The sequence below is a fragment of the Pan troglodytes genome, chromosome 19, assembly GCF_028858775.2.
Source record: "Pan troglodytes isolate AG18354 chromosome 19, NHGRI_mPanTro3-v2.0_pri, whole genome shotgun sequence".
Taxonomy (NCBI): Eukaryota; Metazoa; Chordata; class Mammalia; order Primates; family Hominidae; genus Pan; species Pan troglodytes.
Genome location: NC_072417.2, coordinates 21132001 through 21156228, shown reverse-complemented (window position 1 = coordinate 21156228; position 24228 = coordinate 21132001). Strand labels below are relative to the sequence as shown.

The 24228-nt window shown below is 53.5% G+C and overlaps 1 protein-coding gene across 3 annotated transcripts in view; it reads left to right on the top strand.

Annotated features, from left to right (window-relative positions):
• The window catches only part of WNT9B (Wnt family member 9B), a 33392-nt gene extending 9799 nt beyond the window's left edge, over positions 1 to 23593 (top strand). The window contains exons 1-4 of one of the 3 annotated variants that reach the window (XM_054671316.1): positions 8694 to 11446; positions 13609 to 13874; positions 14715 to 15018; positions 23508 to 23593. In XM_054671316.1, the coding sequence (XP_054527291.1) occupies positions 11101 to 11446; positions 13609 to 13874; positions 14715 to 15018; positions 23508 to 23593 (1002 nt within the window). In that variant the 5' untranslated portion in view covers positions 8694 to 11100. Of the gene's footprint in view, positions 1 to 8693; positions 11447 to 13608; positions 13875 to 14714; positions 19025 to 23507 lie in introns of those variants that run through there. The other 2 variants (XM_003315382.4, XM_009431900.4) reach the window with 2 other exon arrangements.
• Positions 23594 to 24228: the final 635 nt, after the last annotated feature.

The following is a 24228-nucleotide window of genomic DNA, read 5'->3' as shown; positions in this document are numbered from 1 at the left end:
CCCACAGTCTCTAGCATTGCTCCCTGGTCTGCAGTGAATATCTTGGTGGGCAGTGCCCTCTCCCTTTCACTGGCCCTTCCTTTCCCCTGGAATCTCCCTCTGTGCCCTGTCCCATTCACTCCTTCATCTTCTGCCTCCATGGGCTCTCTGGGGCACATACTACCTCACCTAGACCTGGCCAACTGGGAGCCATGGCCTGGCTTCTGTCAGGATAGGAACTGGACACAAAGCAGAGAGCAGAGACTTATCCCCATCGGACTCCAGAAATCAGCCACACCCACCACCTCATGGCATGCTGGTAGCAGCAGACATGAGCTGGGGGCATAGGGTGGCCTCTTCTACACCCAAGCCCCTCATTGGAGAGATGAAGGCTGAAGAGGAGGGTGAAGAGTCTTAGAGCCAGAAAGACCAACTACCAAGCTCTGGTCAGTCCTGGAAACTTCCAAGAGGCTGGTTTTAGGGCAAGACCAAAGGGTTTGTTTTTCCTGGTGTTACAATCCCTTTGAGGCCAGATGCTGTCAGAATTCAACATTTCTCTTTGAATTTTAGAAAAGTAGGCCGGGTGCAGTGGCTCACGCCTGTAATCCCAGCACTTTGGGAGGCTGAGGCAGGTGGATCACCTGAGGTCAGGAGTTTGAGAACAGCCTGGCCAACATGGTGAAACCCCATCTCTACTAAAAATACAAAAATAGCTGGGCGTGGTGACAGCCGCTTGTAATCCCAGCTACTTGGGAGGCTGAGGCAAGAGAATTGCTTGAACCTGGGAGGCGGAGTTTGCAGTGAGCCGAGATCGTGCCATTGCACTGAAGCCTGGGCAACAAGAGTGAAACTCCGTCTCAAAAAAAAAAAAAAGAAAAAGAAAAAGAAAAGGGAAAGAAAATTAATATAGGAGGTAGGGGAGGCAAAAAAATAAACTTAAAGAATAAAAATTAAAAAATTAAAAGTACAGAAAGGTAACGTATCGTATATTCCATGGCTAACAGCACCTCTAGCAAGATCTGGGGCAGCACCTGTAATCAGACTCTATTAATTTTGCAGGTAGACATCTACAGGTTGGGATAAACAAAGCCCATAATATTCTCCCTGGTTTGGGTCAGGGCTTGCTACCGTATGAGTTCACCACAATTGTTAAAAAAAACTTGTAGTTTTCTGAGTTTCCTGGAATTTGGAATTGTGGATAAGGGTTTGTGAATCTGTGGCAAACTCTGAGCCCAAGTCACTGCGAGAGGTTGTGCAAGCTGAGTTTTTTTTGTTTGTTTTGTTTTGTTTTTTTGAGACGGAGTCTTGCTCTGTCGCCCAGGCTGGAGTGCAGTGGCAGGATCTTAGCTCACTACAACCTCTGCCTCCCAGGTTCAAGGGATTCTCCTGCCTCAGCCTCCTGAGTAGCTAGGACAACAGGCGTCTACCACCACACCTGGCTAATTTTTTGTGTTTTTAGTAGAGATGGGGTTTTACCATGTTGGCCAGGCTGGTCTCAAACTCCTGATCTCAAGTGATCCGCCCGCCTCGGCCTCCCAGAGTGCTGGGATTACAAGCGTGAGCCACTGTGTACCAGGCCTAAGCTGAGTTTTAAACAAAGACTCAGGCCAGTTGCTTGGCTGGTCCTCGCTGGGTGTCACCAGGCTACCCAAGCACAGATCTTCCCCAGGAACTGAGGTTCAGAGGGAACGGGCCTGGCTCTCAGACCCCAAGGTACAGGGCCCCACAGGGGCTGAGGACCATGGCGGGATGGCCCCGAGATCTGGCACTGGGGAGAGCATACGCCAGCAATCAGTCGTGGGCTAGGGAGGGCGTGGCCACAGGCAGCCTCCTCCAGAGCCACGCCCTCCCAAAGCCCGCCCAGCCCCAGCTTGGGAAGGTTTGGCGGTGGGGTGTTAGGTGGTAGGTAGCCTCTGCAGCCAGAGAGCAAGACCACAGTGAAGCCAGCAGGGTGGGACTGCAGGGAGGCTGAGGGACAGCCCCGAACTGCACTCCTTGCGTGGGGTTAGACACCTAAGGGGCATAATATGCAGCCAGCAGGTGTCCGTAGAGCATCTGCTTGGGAGGAGCAGACATCTGGACTGGGAAAGAATGGATCTCAGGGTATGAAAAACCATGGCCTCTGCCAAGAAGCTTACAGGATACAGCTTTGAAGAGGAAGAAAGGAGTGTCTGCCATGCGGAACTGATGGTACTATATATACAAAAGTGGGAGAAGACAAAGAAAGAGGATGGTTAGAGGGGGATGGGGCTGGCAAGTAAGGAGGGCTTCCTGGAGGAGGCAAACAAACATCACAGCATACTAGAGCTGTCTGGGACCTCAGGGTGATCAAATGTTAAAAAAGGACATGGCTATAAAAGATTCCAGGGGATCCATGAGGGCTTTTGGACTGGGAGAAGGTTACAGCATGGGGGTCAGACCGAGTTAGACATGGCAGAGGACAAGGGAGAGACTAGCCTGGCTGAGGGGAGGGTCCCCTTTCTCCAGCCCTGGCTGGCTCTGGATTTAGGACAGTCCTAGTGGTTCTATTCCCAAGGGAGCCGCTCACAACTACATCCATCCCAGGGGGTGTCCTGGACTACTCTGGGGGTGGATCCTTGATCAGGCAGGGAGGTTCCTGCTGTCCCTACAGCTGGGCGGAGGGTGTGGGCCATCCGTGGGGCCTGCAGGAGAACAAGTGGAATCTGCAGCATGGGACATCTCTGCCTAGAGCCTGTGCAAACAATGGCACTGTCCTCATCACTGAGGGGGTCACGCACAAGGCATTCCCCAGAGGCCTGGCCCTTCCAGGGCCCAAGCCCAGCCTGAGCCTGCCTGTGCGTGTGAAGAGGGTGATCGGAGCCCAGGGTGCATTCAAGAACCTGTCAAGGTAGTTAGCTGGTCAATGCGTCATGGTTAAATAACTTGGCTGCAGTCACCCAGCCAGAGTCACCCAGTACCCTGGTTGGGTAGGAACTTGCCACCAGGAGTGCGGTTTCAGCCATGATTTGCCTTTCCCTGAACTTCCCACCCACTGCCTCCACATCCCCACACCAAGCTCCCCCAACTCCTTCTCTTCACATACCAGGCCCTCTCCTTTGAACTTCCCTCTATCTAGCCAAGTATGTTCTCAAGCACTGGTATTGTATCAGACTCTCACACTTTAGTATGAAGAGGTAGGCCACTTCTGTAAGCCTGATTCCTGACTTTTTGCTGAAGAGACTGAGTTTCAGACCAGGGAAAGTAGCCTTTAAACAGAGGGTCTTTCTCTCCCTTCCTGAGGGAGAGAACCATCAGTTCCACCCTTGGGCCACCCAGGGGGTCAGAGGAGTCCTGACCAGGTTTCCTTCCCTCAAAACCTAGCTGTCTTGCATTTCCACCACCTTAGATGCTTGCTGTGGTGATGGCTGATTTGGCTTCCCTGATGTGCTGGGTCTGCAAGCAGAAACTGCCAGGCTTGGTGGAAGCAATCAAGAGACCTGGGCCACAGACCCAGCCCTGCTACCAAGCCAGTGGGTCGCCTTGGACGACCAATCTTGCATGAATTTGTGGGCCACCGGAGACCTGCACACTTGGCACGCCCTTGCCCTCCTGCTTCCCCACACAGCCTCCAGGACACCTTCCAGGAGCCAGCAGAGCAGAACTTCTGGGCTGGGTGACCTTAAAGGGTTTCTCCAGCTCTAACGTATAATGATTTGAATGGTGTACATTTGGACTCAGCCTAGGAACTGGGGTAGATGTTTATAGTCACAGACTCATAGAGGTGATGGATCCTTCTTTGCAGGAATGACTTTGGGGACCCTCCGCAGCCACTGTGACACTTGATGCATACGTGCCAGGGACAAAGGCTTCCTCTCCTTGGCTTCAGCCCGAGCCTGAGTGGAGAGGGAGAGAGACAGGAGGAAGAAGAAAAAGCATTTCCTTCACAGATGTTGAACTAGCCACACTCTAAATGCCGGGGATTGTTGAGATGCAAAGCATGCTTGCTGTGCGAGCTGCTCACTACCCACTTAGCCCCTGAGCACGTCTCCCTGATGCCATCCCCTGCAGGCAGCCCGGTCTGCGGCTGTGAGACAGGAAGTGGGGCTGTGCTTGGAGAGACAAAGCCTACAGCTGGACCCGGCTCTTTCCTCTCTGAGTCAGGGATGGGTGGGGGACGAGGCTGTGGGGTGGGCTCCAGCGGGGAAGTGTGGCCAGATTCAGTCCTCAGGGTGGGTTCATGGGGATGGAGGGTGAGAGCTGGGGAGGGAAGGAAGGCTGGATCCAGGAGTAGGGGTGGGGGAGCCAGACAGGAGGAACGAGTGTTTTTGAGGTCTGTGGGTGGACTGGGCAAAAAGCTGATGCTTAGAAAAGTCCTTTTTGGTGTGTGTGACAGGGTCTCACTCTGTCACCCAGGCTGGAGTGCGGTGGCGTGATCATGGCCCACTGCAGCCTTGACCTCCTGGGCTCAAGCGATCCTCCTAGCCTGTAGCTGGAACCACAGGCACGTGCCACCATGCCCAGCTAATTTTTTAATTTTTAATTTTGTAGAGACAACGTCTCACTTACGTTGCCCAGGCTGGTTTTGAACTCCTAGGCTCAAGTGATTCACCTGCCTTGACTTCCCAAAGTGCTGGTACTACAGGTGCGTGCCACAACCCCTGACCAAAAAAATCCTTTATAGTTGTACTTTTGTTTATTGATACTCAGTTAATAGAGGTATAAATGAATGAGCGAGTAAGTGAAAAGAGGGGGTGGAGAGAGTTGGGCATAAAGGTAGGAAGGTGGGAAATAGTAGCTTCCGAATTTGCCTGGCTGCAGGACGTCATGGAGGAGGTGCAAGGTGGCATTGGGTGCTGCAGAAGAGAAAGGCACCTGGAAGGTAGAGGGGAGGGCGTGCTCACAGTAGGGGAAATCTGGGGCCTCCCAGTGTAACAGCAGGAGGGGAGAGAAGCCTGGAGTTGGTGTTGAGCAGCCACCCTCAAAAAAGGGCTGCCCAGAGCCATGGTGCCCTCTCTTACTGGGCCAGGCACTGCCCCTCACTGAACTCCCCGCTACTGGGAAGAGGTTGGGAGCGGAGAGCACAGGAGGGGCTAGGGGTGTGTGAGAGTGTGTGTGTGAGTGTGTATGTACGTGAGAATGTGTGTATGTGTGAGAGTGTGCATGAGTGTATGTGCGAGTATAGGTGTGTATGAATGTGGATGTGTGTGTGAGGGAGTGTGAGTGTGTGTGTGTATTTGTGTGTGTAGGGGGATCAGTGAGGGCCAGGAGAGGTAGACTGAGACGTTTGAGATGAAAGCACAAAGGGCGCACTCACCATGCAAATGGCCTTGCAGCGGAAGCCTGTTATCAGGAGCATCTGATGGGGTTTTTCAGGGTGGAAGCCAGCACCCCGGGCAGCACAAGGCCTTCCCGGTTCCCAGGCAGCTGCCTGTAGTTGGCATGGCCCTGGCGTAATGCACTACTCCTGGACCCTCCAGCTAAGAGTCCAGACACACTGGCATTACCTGGCGCCCTAGAAACCACCTGCCTTGTCCTGTGCCACCCACCCACCACATCCTGGGGATAGCCTCTGCTGAAAGCATCAGACCCTCTCAAGCAGAAACTAGGATGGGAGTAGGTGGAAGAACAGGGCTTGGGGTCCTCTTAGGTGATGAGAAAAGCTCTCCACCAACCTGGTCTTCCCCAGCCTGGAGTGCTCCCTGAGAGCTTCCTCTTGCCTCCTCCTCACCCCCAGGCCTCCTACAGGCAGGATGGGACTGGTCAAGATCAAGTTCTCACCTGCATGGTACCAGGAGTTCTGATCTGGGTCCCTAAGCAGCTACTGGTGTTTCCTCAAGGAGGCAGGCCAGTGCAAAGCTTTCTCTTCCTTCCCCTTCTTGGGGCCTTGAGAGAGTCTGGAGGACTCCTGAGTCCAACCAACTTCCTTCCAGACTGTGAGCTTCTTGAGGGCAGGACCGTGTCCCGGCTCAGTACCTGGCACATGGTAGGTGCTCACTAATGACAAATACTTATCTGGAGCTTACTGTGTGCTCACTGCTCTCAGAGCATAGAGAGGTAAAGCACCTTGCCTAAGGTAGCACAACTAGGAAGAGGTGGAGGTGGGATTTGAACCCAGGCAGTCTGGCTCCAGCCATCCCCTCTCATGAGTTAAGGTGTATTTGTTTGATGGAATGAGCTCAGTTGGTGAGGGGACAACCCTGAGGTCACCTCTGAGTGAGTCAGACCTAGGACCAGACTACCTAGGCCAGAACAGCCTTGGGGCATGAGATCCTTGGGCCCCACTCTCCAGGCAGGGGGTGGGTGATTACTGAAGGGTGAGGTCCCTGGGGTCCTGCTGATGGTGGACAGAGCAGTCTCCTGGGAGGCTTTTGCCAAAACCTGGGAGAACCATCTTCTGCTTCCTTCAAGGTCACCCCAGCGGGGCAGCTTTAGCCACAATTGTGGGTGGGGTGTGTGTTGGAGAGTGTGAAAGGAGGTGGGGAAGGAGGTTCCAGGAGGATCAGAAGAGATCTGAGGGTGAGAGTGTGTGAGATGAAGCCCTGAGGGGCACCCTTGACTTCTCCCACTCTAGAGAAAGACAGGCTGGTCTGTCAAGTGGTTGGGGGTGCCCTGGGGTCCAAGCCAGAGGTCATCGCATGTGTGGAGGTGGGGGCTCTGGTTTTATGATGAACCTGACCACCAAGGACCATGGGGTGAAGGTGCAGAGAACAGAAGGGCACAGACTGGGGGCAGCAAGGGGAGGAGGCGGCCGCTGTTCACCTGGGGTCATTGCTTTCTTAATGGGAAAAGAGAGGCTGGAAGTTAGCCTGGGGAGCCTGAGACAGACAGGAATAGTGGAGGTAGCTGGGCCAAAGCAGGTGCAGCCTGATAGAGTGGTGGCCCCAGGAGGCTCAGGAGCACCTGAGTCAGGCAGTAGCCCCCAGCCCAGAAGAGCAATTAGCAAGTTGGCAAACAACCCTTCCTCTGCCCTTTAGTTCAGAACCCTGGTTACTTGTTTAACTGATCTGATAGCATCTGATTGGCCATAAGGCAGCATCTTCATTAAGACCCCCATATTTGGCTGGGCGTGGTGGCTCATGCCTGTAATCCCAGCACTTTGGGAGGCCAAGGTGGGCGGATCACATGAGGTCAGGAGTTCAAGACCAGCCTAGCCAACATGGCGAAACCCCCATCTCTACTAAAAATACGCAAAAAAACTAGCTGGGCGTGGTGGCACATGCCCATAATCCCAGCTACTCGGGAGGCTGAGGTAGGAGAATTGCTTGAACCCGGGAGGCAGAGGTTGCAGTGAGCCGAAATCTCACCACTGCACTCCAGCCTGGGTGATGGAGTGAGACTCGATTAAAAAACAAAACAAAACAAAAACACCAAAATAAACACATTTTTCTGGGTTCATAAGACTAAGGAAGCCCACTTGAATTTCTCCAGTTGTCCATCTTACCCCCTTGGCACTCAGCTAACTGTGGGTAATTGAGATTTCACAGAGGGACCCAGTGAGTGGTGTCTGCAGGGCTGGGATGCCAAACAGTATGACTTCTTCCAGGGGATGACGTTGTTCCTGCTGACCTCTGAGCAGGCTGAAGCCTGCCACACCCAGAATTATTCTGGGGTCTAGGAAGATACCTTCCCAGCAGAAGCCATGGGCTGAGCATGTGTCGGATAATTCACTGTTTAGGAAAATAGATGGTCATTTTCTAAATATGATGTCATGGTACTATTTCTTCAAAGGAAATATGATCCCAAACTGCAACACAGAAAAAAAACAGAGGGAAACTGGGTCTTCGAGGCCTCCCAGGCTGTCTTCATGGGCCCTGTGGGGTTCCCGAGGCAGTGCCAGGGAGCCTTCTTTGAGAGCAGCCCTGGGCAGACCAGGGCCCAGTGTGGCCTGAGGCCTCTGTGCGGTTGGCTGCCTTTCCTGGTCATTAATCGCTACTAAGTGTCATTACCACTAATAAAATTAACCGACTTGATACTGGACTCTCTGAGCCATCAATCTCAGGGTCCATTAGATGAAATTTAAAAAACAGATGCCTCTGGGGTGGGGCCTGAGGATTTGCATTCCACAGAGCTCCAAGGCAACGCTGGCCATGCAGAGCTGGGCACCGTTTGAGACCCATTGCTCCCTCCAGGGTCTCTTCCCCTGGGCATCGCGGACATTGTGGTTGGAGTGGAGCCGTTCTGGGCACTGCAGGGTGCTGGGCAGCGTCCCTGGTCTCCACCCACTCCATGCCAGAAGCACCAAAAACGAAAACAAAAATGAACAAACCAACAAAAACCAGATGCCTGTTGAATGAGTGGAGGGGTTTGCTGGGTCTGGCTCCCAAGTGCAGCCTAGGGAATTCTGGCACTCTTCACATGTCAGAGGTCATAATCAAGGATGATGCATTTAGTTAGACAAACCAACTTTGAGCCTTCGCTCCACAATACATGGGAGTCCCAGACAAGAACACAGCTTGGGCAGGGTGCAGTGGCTCACGTCTGTAATTCCAGCACTCTGGGAGGCTGAGGCGGGCAGGTCACTTGAAGTCAGGAGTTCGAAACCAGCCTGGCTAACATGGTGAAACCCCATCTCTACTAAAAATATGAAAATTAGCCAGGGATGGTGGCGCATACCTGTAGTCCCAGCTACTCGGGAGGCTGAGGCAGGAGAATTGCTTGAACCCGGGAAGTGGAGGTTACAGTGAGCTGAGATCACGCCACTGCACTCCAGCCTGGACCACATAGCAAGACTGTCTCAAAAAAAAAATATGTTATATATCATGTCATATCATATGACATATACTGTAGCTATAATGATATAATAATCATAGCTATTATTCTTAAAATGGCATTTGAGGCAGGTCTTGAAGGATATGCAGCTTCATTGGCCAAAATTTCCATCACTTCCTGCTTGCTCTCCCCTCTGTCAATCAGTTGCTATCAGGGAGGTCCAGTTTCTGAAACACAGGAATTGTGTGAGCAGAAGTCGCCACTCACACCAGCCCTCGGTGTGAGAAGGAGGACATTTGAGGGCAAGGTAGCTGCAGCCCCAAGCTGCCCTCCACACTGGAAGCCAGTCAAGGCGTGGCCTCCTCAGCTGGAGTTGACATCCAGTTCTGCTCTGGACCTGCCAAGGGTCAAACTCTGAGGATTTCCTGCCAGGCTACAGGGAGGGGTTTGGGTGTAGACCTGGTGGACTGGAAAATTACCCATTTGCCCCAGATTAATGATTAACAGGTCCCTGCCCTCACCCTGTCTGGGAGAGGAGCCCAGGGCCAGGCTAGGCCAACAGGAGCCCGATAGCATCTGTCTCTGCTCGGAGGTTTCGGAGATATGCTCCATGATGGGTTGACTGCACCTGAAGGGTGTGGAATCTACAGGTGATTTCTGAGGGCACCTGGGGCCTGGCCAGGCCGCATACCCTCTGGTGAGGCTTCCAACTTCTGGGGCATACAGAGAGGGCATGGCCTCCAGCCAGATGTCCTGGCTAATGCAGGTGGCTCCAAAGAGGAGAGCTGTGCCCTTGGCTCAGAGGAACATGGGCTTCTCTGACCACTCCTGGCTTGACCACAGGACTTACCTTGGCCAGTGGCACATGAGCAACAGTGGCAAGTGCCACATCCAAGCAGGAGCTCTAAGAGCCATTGCCTGCTTCCACCTTTGCTTTTTTTTTTTTTTTTTTGAGATAGGGTCTTGCTCTGTTTCCCAGGCTGGAGTGCAGTGATGCGATCTCAGCTCACTGCAGCCTCCACCTCCCGAGCTCAAGCTATCCTTCCACCTCAGCCTCCCAAGTAGCTGGGACTACAGGTGTGTGCCACCATGCCCACATAATTTTTCTATTTTTAGTAGAGACAGGGTTTTGCTGTCACACAGGCTGCTCTCAAACTCCTGGACTCAAGCGATCCACCTGCTCAGCCTCCCAAAGTGTGGAATTACAGGTGTGAGCCACTTAGCCCAGCCCACCTTTGATCTTTTACCCTGGCTATGAGGCCAGGATATCCCAGAACAGGGTTACTTCTCTTGGGCTGGGTCCTGGAATGATGTATATTCCACCCACACTGGGGGCACCAGGGTATAGGACAGCAAACATTTTGAACCAGCAGAGCCATCTCACAGAGAGCTTCTGGGAAGAGGGAAGACGAACTCTAATTCCAGTTCCCACCCTGCTGCTGATCTGTTGTATGACCAGTCCAGTCACTGCCTCCTTGTAAATCCTTTGTTTCCTCATCTGGACAAAGGGGAGACTCTGCTTAGCTGGAGAGTAAAGCATCTTGCAAAACGAGGGAAGTTTGGGAAGCTCCAGCTAGCAGGAAGGTAGGCCTGCATGTCCCAGGCACTGTGGTTAGTCCATTTCATATAATCCTCCCACCAACCCTAGGAGGTAGAGAAGATCACTCTGCCCAGTTTCCAGAAGGGAAAAAACCAAGGTGTCAAGATTGCATAGCTAGAACATCAGCCTTAGAATTTGGTAGCTTGGCTCCAGAATCGATGAACTTTCAATCTAGGAGAACAAGAAGTCTCGGATTGATGGCCTGATGGGAATTCAGCTCCTTCACCTTCATCTAACCATCCATCAGTCCTTCCTTCCTTCCCTTCTCTTTCCTTCCATCCCCTTCTCTCCCCAGGCATCTATTTGTACCAGGCACCAGGTGGTCAGATGGTTGAAGGTCTATCTGGGAATTATGGAAACATGTTAGATTGGTACAGGATTACTTGGGCAGCAGCATAATGTAAGGGAGAGAGGGATGTCAGGGGACCTTGGCTGGGTGTCCGCTCAATGTCCACATCCCCTCTGCCTGCCCCCTCTCAGGAATGTGGCTCTCTTGGCCAGGCAGCCACCAATACTCTGTGCATTATTTCCCAAACTTCCCGGATCACAAAAGCTGCCTAGGGACTGTGGTAAATGTACAGATTCCCAGGCCCAATTCCAAACCAATAGACCCAGAATTGCCCAGCATGGATCCTGGGAAAGCATATTTTTAATAAGCACCCCAGATGATTTTTCTAACTGGGCCAATAGGGAAATAGGAAAATAGGGTGGATAAGAAGAGCAGAGACCGGAATCTGGAAAACAGGTTTAAGGTCCTGCAGCAACCTTTGTTACATGAACCTTGGTTTCCTAATCTGTAAAATGGGGACGGGACCTCCAGGGGGTCAGCCTACCGCCCAGAAGGGCAGTAAATGAAGCCCCTGAGGAGGCCCCTTCCCTTCATTTGCCCCTCACTACCATCCCCAAGGCTCACCCGTCTCCCTCCTCTCGCTCTCTCTAGCCTGACCGGGCGGGAAGTCCTGACGCCCTTCCCAGGATTGGGCACTGCGGCGGCCCCGGCACAGGGCGGGGCCCACCTGAAGCAGTGTGACCTGCTGAAGCTGTCCCGGCGGCAGAAGCAGCTCTGCCGGAGGGAGCCCGGCCTGGCTGAGACCCTGAGGGATGCTGCGCACCTTGGCCTGCTTGAGTGCCAGTTTCAGTTCCGGCATGAGCGCTGGAACTGTAGCCTGGAGGGCAGGACAGGCCTGCTCAAGAGAGGTGGGGAGGAGGGCTAGGGGAGGAGGAGGGCTGGGGGAAGAAGCCTTCAGGGAGGAGGAGGCTGGGAGAGGCTGCCCTTTCCTTTTTCCTGGCTCCCGTGCCCAGGCCACACTGCCCTTCCTGCCCTAGCACGGTCCCAAATGAGAAGAGTCCCAAGAGTTAATGAGGGGCAGTTGAAGGCCAGCTGTGGCCCAGCCCCAGGTTTGGGGGAGCAGAGGAGCAAGGAAGATCCAAGAGAGGAGGAGACACAAGCCTATTCCTAGAGGAGCTCACAGATAAGATGGGGTCCCCCAGTTGTCTCCCTCTGCCTCTTCACACACACACACACACACACACACACACACGAAACAAGGCACATGAAGATGTGAGGATGGGCGGCAGCTGGTTCCAGGCCCGATGACATGAGCCAGGCGATGCATTTGTTCACTCCTTTATCTGTCCCTTTGTTTGTCACATCCATCGATCCATCAGTCCCTCCTTCCCTTCCACTCCCATTCTACCTCCCTCCCCGCTCCACCCACCCAGTAAGCATCCATGGAGGCCCATAGTGAGCCAGGCAGTGTGCCAGATCCTGGAGGTTCAGAGCTGAACAAGACCCAGCTACCCTCGGGAAGCATGCAGTCTGGAAGGGAGAACACAGGTCACCATGTGACTCCCTTGCCAAGGGGAAAGGGCTTTTGACAGGGAAGGATGAGGGTCTGTGGCTTGAGGACACAGCTCCAGGTGGATCTCCCTGTCAATTGCCCCTTAAACTCTGACTCAAGTTGCCATTTAAATGGAACTTCTAGCCTGGGCGCAGATGACTTGTGCCTCTAATCCCAGCACTTTGGGAGGCCAAGGTCAGGAGTTTGTAACCAGCCTGGTCAAAATGGTGAAACCCCATCTCTACTGAAAATACAAAAATTAGCTGGCATGGTGGCAGGAGCCTGTAATCCCAGCTACTTGGGAGGCTGAGGCAGGAGAATTGCTTGAACCCGGGAGGTGGAGGTTGCAGTGAGCCAAGATTGTGTCACTGCACTCCAGCCTGGGAGACAGAACGAGACTCTGTCTCAAAAAAAAAAAAAAAAAATGCAGTGATGCTGTACAGGGCAGCCAGGCCCCTCCTAGGCCAGCTGCTCTCCACGGTCTGCAGCCAAGCTAATGGCCTCTCTCTGTGTCTCTCTCGGGACATCACCAGCACCCAGATGCACTGGAGGGCAGGCAGGAAGTAGTGAGCTGGTGGGAGGCCAGGTTTGGGCCACACCCAGCGGAGAGGAGTATCGGTGGTTCTGGAGTGGGTGGGATGGTCCGTCTGAGGCAAGTCAGCCAGGAGACTCAAGGTCACTGTATCATTGGGTCTATTCCACAGTGGGTAGCAGAGAATGACATTTGAGAACCATCATGTGTCATAGGAAGCCCATGGGGCTTATCTCAGGGGCCTCAGAAATGGGCCCATCCAAATGGTCATACACCGACCTGGAGTCAAAATGGCAGGTTTAGCCCCAACTGTGCCTACGCCAGGTGTCTGAGTAGCTTCTCTTTGCATCTCAGTGTTCTTCTGTGAGAGGTGAAGGCCGTAGCCCCTGGCCTGCTGCCCTCTGGGAATCTGGGAACATACTCCATAGTGAATTTGTAAATTCCATTTATTTATTTATTTATAAATTTAAAAAATTCTTTTGAAACAGGGTCTCCCTCTGTCACCCAGGCTGGAGTGAAATGGCGCAATCTCAGCTCACTGCAGCCTCCACCTTCCGGGTTCAAGTGATTCTCCTGCCTCAGCCTCCTGAGTAGCTGGGAATATTGGCATGTACAACCATGCCCGGCTAATTTTTGTATTTTTAGTAGAGACAGGGTTTCACCATATTGGCCAGACTGGTCTTGAACTCCTGACCTCAAATGATCCACCCGCCTTGGCCTCCTAAAGTGCTGGGATTAGAGGCACGAGCCACTGTGCCCAGCCTGGAAGTTCCATTTAAATGGTAACTTGCAGTCAGAATTTAAGGGGCAGTTGACAGGGAGACCCACCCGGAGCTGTGTCCTCAAGCCACATTCCCTTGTCCTGCCCATCACAGCGCTGCCACCACCGCCTCTGGCCCTCAGAGGGCGGCAGGCAACCTCTAAGCTTCCTCCTTTCCTCTCTTCCCCCTTTCCTCCCTCCCTATGCCCCTGGGTGCCCGATCCAGGCTTCAAAGAGACAGCTTTCCTGTACGCGGTGTCCTCTGCTGCCCTCACCCACACCCTGGCCCGGGCCTGCAGCGCTGGGCGCATGGAGCGCTGCACCTGTGATGACTCTCCGGGGCTGGAGAGCCGGCAGGCCTGGCAGTGGGGCGTGTGCGGTGACAACCTCAAGTACAGCACCAAGTTTCTGAGCAACTTCCTGGGGTCCAAGAGAGGAAACAAGGACCTGCGGGCACGGGCAGACGCCCACAATACCCACGTGGGCATCAAGGTGAGCATGTCCCTGGCTGCCCGCAGCGCCTTCCCACCAGGGTACACAGCTGGGGAGCATGGCTTGAAGGAGGCCAGCACCCCACTCCCCAAAATACATGAAGAGCCGTGAACTTCATAAAGGCAGGATGAACTTCACGTCTTCAACCAGCATTCCCTTGGCATCTACTCTGGGCCGTGACTGGGTGCCAGGAACACAGCGGAAGCATGGAAGGGTCATGAGTGTCATTGGTGGAAGCAGTGGTCACCAGTGGGAGCCAGGCTTAGGACTAGGTCTGGTGAAGCAGGGACATGTTTGGAGAGGGGTCTCCATTCCAAGGACCAGGCCTTCCTGGAGGTCCTGGAAGCCAACATTGTTTGAAAACCTCCATCTAGAGCAACTGCCCACTTCTCCATTTTATGGGTGGGAAGATGGAAGTGGCCCAGAGAAGGGAAGGGGCTGAGGTTACACAGTAGTGGGAGGTTTGGAGGGTGAAAAGTATCTTGGTCTATTGAGGGGAGGAGGCTGGGAGACGCCAGTGCTCTAGCTGTTTATGAGATTAAGTTCTGAGTTGTCATCACTGAGTTGTGAACCGGGGCTGCTGTGTTCAATCATTGAGTTGGTGTGAACCGGGGCTGCTGTGTTCAGTCACTCAGTTGGTGTGAACTGGGACTGCTGTGTTCAGTCGCGTAAGTTGTCTATTCCACAAGAACTCCAGGCCAAGGGGAGGAGCTGGGGCTGAGACCCTGGGTCTCTTTCCCATTCTCCTGCCTCTGCCCTGCTGGGGTTGGTGCTCTGGGGGCAGGCTCTGGCTGCTGGGCCCAGGCCTCTGACCACACCTCTGTTCTGCCTCCCCCACAGGCTGTGAAGAGTGGCCTCAGGACCACGTGTAAGTGCCATGGCGTATCAGGCTCCTGTGCCGTGCGCACCTGCTGGAAGCAGCTCTCCCCGTTCCGTGAGACGGGCCAGGTGCTGAAACTGCGCTATGACTCGGCTGTCAAGGTGTCCAGTGCCACCAATGAGGCCTTGGGCCGCCTAGAGCTGTGGGCCCCTGCCAGGCAGGGCAGCCTCACCAAAGGCCTGGCCCCAAGGTCTGGGGACCTGGTCTACATGGAGGACTCACCCAGCTTCTGCCGGCCCAGCAAGTACTCACCTGGCACAGCAGGTAGGGTGTGCTCCCGGGAGGCCAGCTGCAGCAGCCTGTGCTGCGGGCGGGGCTATGACACCCAGAGCCGCCTGGTGGCCTTCTCCTGCCACTGCCAGGTGCAGTGGTGCTGCTACGTGGAGTGCCAGCAATGTGTGCAGGAGGAGCTTGTGTACACCTGCAAGCACTAGGCCTACTGCCCAGCAAGCCAGTCTGGTACTGCCAGGACTTCCTGTGGCACCCTTCAAGCTGCCGAGCCGGCCCTCTGGGCAGACAGTCATCACATGCATGCATAAACCAGCATGTGTGCCAATGCACACGAGTGTGCCACTCACCACCATTCCTTGGCCAGCCTTTTGCCTCCCTCGATACTCAACAAAGAGAAGCAAAGCCTCCTCCCTTAACCCAAGCATCCCCAACCTTGTTGAGGACTTGGAGAGGAGGGCAGAGTGAGAAAGACATGGAGGGAAATAAGGGAGACCAAGAGCACAGCAGGACTGAAATTTTGGACGGGAGAGAGGGGCTATTCCATCTTGCTTCCTGGGATGAATGGCTTGGAGCCAGCATGTTCTTGGGAGGTGAACTGCTGGGCTAGGAATGCCAAGGCAGGCAGTGCCAGCTGGAAGTGAAGGCGGGAGCCTGGCTGAGATGGGTCAGTTGGGTCCTGTGGCCCTGCTCAGGTGCAGTGGGCTCCAGGTGTCACACACCTCCACCACTCCCCTGGTTTTGCTGTGCCAGAGATGGGGAGAAAGCCGAGGTGGTAGAAGCCATCCGTTCAGAGAAAGGAGAACTTTCTGTGCTTGAGTGGACCCGAGTGAGATCTCTGCCCTGGAGCCCTGTGTCCTTGATTTGGCTTTTCAAATATGCCTCCGCTGAGGCCTCATTCTTGTCTCGAGAGCTGGGTTATGCACACTCACCCAGCCGTGCTCAAAACTACCACCAGTGCAGGTAAGACAGGTGGGAGAACTAGCCACCAAGGCGGGACTCAGTGCACCTGAGGTTGAACAGGGAGACAATGGCCCCTCCCTGTGTTCCCTGCTGGCCAAAGGAATCTTCACTCCCAGCCCAGAGGAGGAGGGCAACAGCTTCCTGGTGCCTGGCAGTGACGTGGCGAGCTCAGTTTCTCAGCTGGCTCTTGAGTGAGCTTTGGTGACTTCCTGTGGCTGGGGCCTGCCTGGTCTGTGACACCCCCATACCAGCTGAGTTCACAATACTGAAGAACAGCTGGCTCACGAGCTATGACTTGAAGTTACATTTCTATTCTTGTGGCTGCTCATCTAGTTAAGGCTTTTGCCCTGGCTGGGGTTATAGGTGCTTGAGTCCTTCTAAGCCTGGCTCCTGGGTAGCCTCCTTCAGTTCCTAATGGCCTCTCACTTGGCCCTCACTTTGGCTCTTACTTGAGGAGGAGACGTGACTTTGATAATTTCCTCAGATCCTGTGGACATTTTCAGCAGCACCTGCCAAGGCCCTCTGTGAAAGGAGGAGAGACTGGCACCTCCACACAGGCACACATGGATGCACAGCCCCTGGACCAGGCTGGGGGTTCCTGTTGCACATGCCTCTCTTGTTCAGGATGAAGACCTTGCAGGGTCCCCTTGCTGGAGGCATTGTACTTCCCCAGAGTGGGGCCCGATGCCACCCAGGAGGAAGTGACTTCTTTCGGGAAGCCCTTGGCCACTTTGCTGGCCCTGCCACGCCCATCTGTCAGCTTCCTTTCTCCCTAAACGTAGAGTTGCTGACCCTTCACCAACACAGGAAATTTCAGAATCAGCTGAATGCTCAGAAACCTCGCCTGTGCCAGCTCCAGGACAAAGGCCCGCTGACTGTGCCCTGGCCAACTCCCTGAGACCTCCAAGAGCGAGGAGTAGCTGCCCAGTCTCCAGTGGATCAGGGCAGTCTGCTGGATGCTGGAAGGATTTTTGACTGCAGAGGCTCGGCTGAGAAGCCAAACTGACCTGAGCCCCTCTCGTTAAAATGACATTGCTGACCCAAGCACCTGGCCCGCACCTTGGCAGCAGGAGAAAAATGGGGAGAGGGCTGGTTTTCTCCTTTCTTCCACTTCCCCACAGCATGGAGACTTTCTCTGCCTTCCCAATCCATCTTGCTCCTCCGAGACCCCAACTCTGCCTCCACCCAGGCTCAGTGCTGGGCGTAAGGCAGCAGGGACCTCACTGGCAGAGCAGGGGGCCTGGGAGCAACTTGGAGGCCAGAGCACCCTGATCCACCAACATGCCACCTGCATTCTGACTTCATGGCTGGCAGTGCCAGGGTCGTGGGAGGGCAAAGGGCAGGCTCTAAGGCATCTAGGCAGTGGCTGGCTGCTAACATGGACACCCCAAGTCAATGGCACAGTGTAGGTTCTGAGGGCTCCTTGGCTTGTGGGGTCTTCTCTGTCTGTCTCTCTCCCTCTCTTCTCCTTCCTTGCTCTCATCCCTTTCTTTTCCAGTTACCCCTGAAGACCCACCTCGGCCCTCTTGGGGCCCCTGGGGACTAGAGTGACCACTGACCCCTCATTCTACAGCTTTAAGGGAAATGCTCACAGGGTATTTTTGTCTACCTCAAATATATAGTTTTTAGAGCAAAGGAGAATAATTTATATAGCTAAGATATATGAGAAAGTATTTATATTATTTATATAGTTGCTATATTTCACAGACAGCACGGGTGGGGTTTGTGTATTTTCCCGGAAACCCTCTGTTTGGGGAGATACAGCCTGACCTGACCGGGTCCCCCACTGAGCAGGAGGCCGGGTCACTGGGAAGGAGGACAAACCTGTATTCCATGACTGGGTCTGTCTCGGAGCTGGTAAGCACATGTCCCTTCTGTGATGAGCCCTGGTGGGCTCCATCCAGACCCTCCTTGTGATGTTTTTGTAGATTTTCTGCCCTTCTGGGTCCAGGCCCCTTCTTCTGCTCTGGCAAAAGTGTCTTGCTCGTAATAATAATGACAACGAGAATTCCCACACCTGGCATTTGTAAAGCACTTTGCTATTTAGAAACAAAAACTTTTACCCCTTTCATCTCACTTGATTTCTCCGTTATCTCTGTGAGGTAGGTGGGGCCACATTACTGTGGCCATTTTATAGATGAGGCCCAGAGATGGAGAGCTGTGCTCAAAGTCACACCTAAGAGACTTGCTCAATGAATATTTACTGAACATCTCCATAGACCAGGCACTACGGGCTGACCTGCTCTGAGCCCAGGAGCCCCAAAGCCTGGATACCACTGTGAGCCCAAGAACTCAGGGAAGCAGTTCCTTCCCAGGCTGTGATCCCAGCCTTTTGGATCTGGATGGCATGTTGGCACTTCCCCCAAGTGGAGTCCCATGTCTCAGGGGCTGAGGCTACCTGAGAAGGCTGGAGAGACCAGGAACCCACGGAGGCCACTCCAAGGGGTCCTTCTGCCCACATTGCCCAAGAAGCTTGGGCTACACCACCGGGCCCCTCCCAACCTACAGATGAATTTTGATTGCTCTCATTTGTGTTTTGCTTGTAAAAATAAATTGTTTTCCACTGGATTTCTGGCTGCTTTTGCAAAAGTCAGCTGTGCTGGCAGACTGGGCCTGCATGTCCTCCTGCAGGCAGCTAGAGTGAGGGAGTCTAATGGACAGGATGCCCCAAGTGCCCCCGTTGCTCATGGATGCTCCTGCCTGCCTCTCATGAGCACATAGTCCTGTCCCCCGGTCTAGATAAGCCCAGCTTTCCTGGTACCCTTCATCACCTGGCAGACAGACAGCCCCATGCCAACCCTGGACATTACTTGCTTTTGAACCTTTCCTTTCTCAACAACCATGAACTTCAAATGCTTTCTGTCTCAGGACACTTTAGAATAACAATGGAAGCCATCACTTATTGAGCGCCCCTTATGTCCATTTATTCAACCAATGATTATTCAGGGATCTCTTATTGAGCACCAGGCAGCATCCTGGGTGCTTGGTACAGCAAGGAACAGGACCAAGTCTCTGCCTCATGGGGCTGACATCCTAGTGGGTGAGAAAGACAATAAACCAATAAATGACATGCCAGTTATTTGCATTTACTTTGTCTCAATTTATTGCAATAACTTTGCACATTGGACATGGTCCCCGTAATGGATAAGGAAATGGAGGTTGTGAGATGAGAAGCCTCCTCATTGCAACTGGCAGGCAGTGGGGCCAGGATTGGAACACAGATCTCCTGGCCTCCGAAGTATGGGATTTTTTTCCTCTGTACACTAGTATAGGTCGGGCAGGGATGGATCACCCCATTTTATGGATTCTGGGTAAACTAAGGCCTAGAGGAAGGAAGTAATCCATCCTGGATTACACACCAATTCAGACAGGCCAGAGCCTGCATCCTTCCTGGAGGTGATAAGCATTTCTGGAGCCCTCATGCTATGGCAAGCAGCATGGCTCAGGGTGGGGCGGGATGAAGCCAACCAGGGGCCTTCAGGGACCTACAGTCTAATAGGAGAAATGAGAAGCACAGCCATGCAGTGGTTTGGGTCATTTACACACGAACCCTGTGTCCCTTTTCTGGCCACAGTTCCTTCCCAACATGCTTTGGGAGGCCTCGCCCACCAGGATCCTCCTGGGGGTCTGATGGGAGAGGAGGCCTCTTTCTGAGCCAAGCACAGCAGAGAGTGCCTGTCTCCTGGCTCAGGCCTGCCCTGCCCCAGTTCTTCAGCCCTGCTGGGGTCCACATTGCCTTAACTGGGCTCCCCAGGGTGGGAGGCAGAGGTGGGCCCACAGTCCAGCCCTGCAGGGGCCTACATTTCCACCAGCATCCCTGTCGTAACATGCTCCTTCTACCCAGTGTTCCTGGGCCCGGAGACCAGCTGGCTCTGAGTAATGACAGACACGTCCACATGCAGCAGCAGGCTCCAGTTTATCAAGGGATTTCTCATCTATTTTCTCTCTTGAACCTCACAAGGTGGACACCCTTCTTCTTTTTTTTTACAGATAGGGGAATTGAGACACGAAATGGTTAAGTGACTTACCAAAGGCTATATCGCTAGCAAGCGGATCCAGGCCTTTTGCCTCCAAACCCCATATTCTCTCTACCATACACCATCCTCACCTCCTCCTGCCCTCATCTGAGCCTTACCTTGTTCCTGCTCATAATCTAGTTCCCAAACAGGCCCGCAGACCCCTCCACCTCCAGCTGCTCAATGCCACCATCTTCCAGGAGGACCGGGGCTTGTTGAGATAGTCACTAGGTGGGTACCCTACCCGCAATATCCCTCCTCCTTTAAAAACAACCACATGTGCTTTCTGTCTTTGCATTTGCAATATCTATCTTGTTGAATCATTTGTGAGACCTTTGCAGACACCAAGACACTTACATACTTTATCATGTATCTCCTAAGGACAAGAACATTCTCCAACAGAACCACAAGGCCATCACCACATCTAAGAGATGTAACATTGACAAAAATTATCTACTACATAGTCCATATTCAGACTTCCCCAATTGTCCCTCAAAATGTCCTTTATAACATTATTTTCTGGCCAGGCACAGGTTCACACCCATAATCCCAGCGATTGGAGAGGCCGAGGCAGGAAGATCGCTTGAGCCCAGGAGTTCAAGGATATAGTGAGCTGTGATTGCACCACTGCCTTCCAGCCTGAGCGACAGAGTGAGACCCTGTCTCTAAAAAATTAAAATTAAAAAATTTTTAAAACATGTTTTCCTGGCCCAGGATCCACTCAAGAATTAGGCATTGCACGTTGTTTTCATGTCTCTCCAGCTCCCTGTAATCTAGAACAGTCCCCCTCTTTCTTTGCTTTCATAACAGTGATAGTTTGAAGAGTCCAGGCTGCATGTCTCGTGGAATACCTCTCAACTGAGATTTGCCAGATCGTTTCCTTGTACTTGGATTCAGGTTAAACATTTTGGCAATAAGCTGCTTGGGTGATGTGTATCCTATTCTGTGCATGCTGTAAGGAGCCACAGGATGTTTTGCTCTTGTTGCCCAGGCTGGAGTGCAGTGGTGCGATCTCGGCTCACAGCAACCTCCACCTCCTAGGTTCAAGCGATTCTCCTGCCTCAGCCTCTACAGTAGCTGGGATTACAGGCTCACCCATGATGGGGATGGGGACATTCTGGAGGGAGAGGCACTGGCGGGAAGCATCCTATGCCTGCCCCCACCCTTCCCATTTCTTTCCCATTCTTGACTTCGCCCCATCTCTCACCTGGAGTTCCTTCTTGCAACCGATCATGCAGCAAACACGGATTGGTGGCCTATGGTGCACGAGGCACGTGACAGGGTCCTAGATGCCATGGTAATGAGACTAGGTCCAGCCTTCAGGGAGGTCCCAGACAAGGGGAGAGACAAGCAAAGAGATGGCTGGCATGCACGGTGTCCAGCACTCCAATAGGTGGCTCTGTGCAGGCTCCACCCCACACAGGCACTCCTGTGCAGGCCATTTCCTTAAACTCCCCTCTGGGCAACCCCAGGGGTCCATACAACCATGATCCCCATTTTTTTTTTTTTTTTTGAGACAGAGTCTCCCTCTGTCTCCCAGGCTGGAGTGCAGTGGCATGATCTCTGCTCACTGCAAGCTCCGCCTCCCAGGTTCATGCCATTCTCCTGCCTCAGCCTCCCGAGTAGCTGGGACTACAGGTGCCCGCCACCACGCCCGGCTAATTTTGTTTTTGTATTTTTAGTAGAGACGGGGTTTCACCATGTTAGCCAGGATGGTCTTGATCTCCTGACCTCGTGATCCGCCCGCCTCAGCCTCCCAAAGTGCTGGGATTACAGATGTGAGCCACTGCGCCCTGCCTTTTTTTTTTTTTTCTTTGTGAGATGGAGTCTCACTTTTGTCACCCAGGCTGGAGTGCAATGGCGCAATCTTGGCTCACTACAACCTCCGCCTCCCGGGTTCAAGTGAGTCTCCTGCCTCAGCCTATAGAGTAGCTGGGATTACAGGCGCCTACCCCACGCCCAGCCTTATTTTTGTATTTTTAGTAGAGACGGGGTTTCACCATGTTGGCCAGGCTGGTCTTGAACTCCTGACCTCAGGTGATCCACCCATCTTGGCCTTCCAAAGTGCTGGGATTACAGGCGTGAGCCACTGTGCCTGGCCTATGATCCCCATTTTGTAGATGAGGAAACTAAAGCTCAGAGAGGTTCCCTTGCTACACAATAAGTAGCAGGGCTGGAAATGAAACAGCTTCTTCACTGCCTCTGCCCGGGGAGTGCTGGGCACGGCCTGGGGACAGAGAGACGGGGTATGAGGGAGTTGCAAGGATTCAGGGCGACTGGTGGCATCTTCCAATCCTGCCACTTGGTCCTCCTTGTCTTCTCCTCTCTCTCTTTCTCCCCACCCTGCATACCGCAAAGAGGAGGCTAATGCCTCTTGCGCGTCTTATCCCCCCACTCCCATCCCTCCTCAAGTCCCCAGGGGCTGTGGGGCCCATATTCCTCCCTGGCTCTCTTGGGCCCATTAGTGTGTTTACTCTGGAGCCGTCTCAGGGGAGCTGAGCCCCTACCCCTGCCCCACCGTCCTCCCGCCATGGAGAGTGGGCAGTGGAGTGGTGGAGGCCGGGCAGAGGCACGGGAGAACCTGACCCAGCGTCCGAATTCCTGCCCCCACGTCTCAACAAGTCCAGGGTGGCCAGAAGCCTGGAGAGCAACGGTAGCCCCCCGGGACCCCCACCTCTTCCCACACAGCCCCACCAGAGCCTGACAGGCTCTAATCTCAGCTGTCTTCATGCAGCCAGCCCTCCGAGCCTGGGGTCACCTGACGCCGACACATTTTAATTCAGAAGCTGATTTCTGCTTGTTGGCAACATGTCATTTCTGAAATTGCTTTCTCTGCCCAGAGGCGGGAGATGTCAGAGCTGCGCAGGTGTTGCAGTGGTGCCGCCCCCGCCCCACACCCAGCCCCCTCCCCAAGTTCAGGAAGGATTAAGGGGCGTGAGGGGGCACACAGGAGATCCTCAAGCTCTGCTTCTCATGTTTCCCCAAGTGCTGGGGGCCAGGGATGGGGGACTCCTGGAATGGCCTCTGCTTTCCTTTCCAGCCTGATGACAGAGGCCCAGGGTTTGGTAAATGAAGTTGCTGCTCTGCCAGTGCTGACAACAGCCACAGTAGTTGTTTTGCACAGGCTTCATACAGGTACCAAGTGCTCTGCAGAGTGCCTCTCGCGTGCATTGTTGTATTTGAATCTTATGACAACCCTCCAAGTTGGTGTCATCCCTCCTTTGCAGCTGAGAAAACCGGGGCTCAGAGAGGTTAGACCACTTGCCTGAGGTCACACAGCAATTATGAGGCAGGGCCAGCTTTCAGACCCAGTGAGGGCAACAGCTGGACTGGGATTGGGAGGTCTGGGAAGGGAGAGGCCGTGGAGCTGGGGAGGACTATGACCTGGCTTCTCCTATATTTGCTTCCTGACTTGGTTCAAATATCTCCAGTGAAATTTGTGAACTCCCCCAACTTCCCCACTCCTGCAACCCATCAAATAGTTATTTGCTCCCTCTTTTATATTTCCTTAGCTTTTTTTTTAGACGAAGTCTTGTTCTTGTGCAGGCTGGAGTGCAGTGGCAAGATCTCGGCTCATCACAACCTCCACCTCCCGGATTCAAGCGATTCTCCCATCTCAGCTGCCTGAGTAACTGGGATTACAGGCATGCACCACCACGCCTGGCTAATTTTGTATTTTTGGCTAATTTTGTATTTTTAGTAGAGATGGGGTTTCTCCATGTTGGTCAGGCTGGTCTCGAACTCCCGACCTCAGGTGATCCACCCGCCTCGGCCTCCCAAAGTGCTGGGATTACCGGTGTGAGCCACTGCGCCTGGCCAGCATTTTTTTTTTTTTTTTTTGAGACAGAGTCTCGCTCTGTCACCCAGGCTGGAGTGCACTGGCATGATCTCTGCTCACTGCAACCTCCACCTCCCAGGTTCAAGTGACTCTCTTGGCTCAGCCTCCCAAGTAGCTGGGACTACAGGCGTGCACCACCACGCTAAGCTAATTTTTGTATTTTCAGTAGAGATGGACTTTTATCATGTTGGCCAGGCTGGTCTCGAACTCCTGGTCTCAAGTGATCTGCCAGCCTCAGTCTCCCAGGGTGCTGGGATTACAGGTATGAGCCACTATGCCCGGCCGCCTTAGCATTTTGTGTATGTTTTGAGTGACAGCCATCTGTCAATATTGGCATCCTTTGTTTTATTGGATGAATGAATGAACAAATGAATTTATAAATCTTGTTCTCCATACTGTTTACCCATCCTCATTTCCCTCACTGGCAGT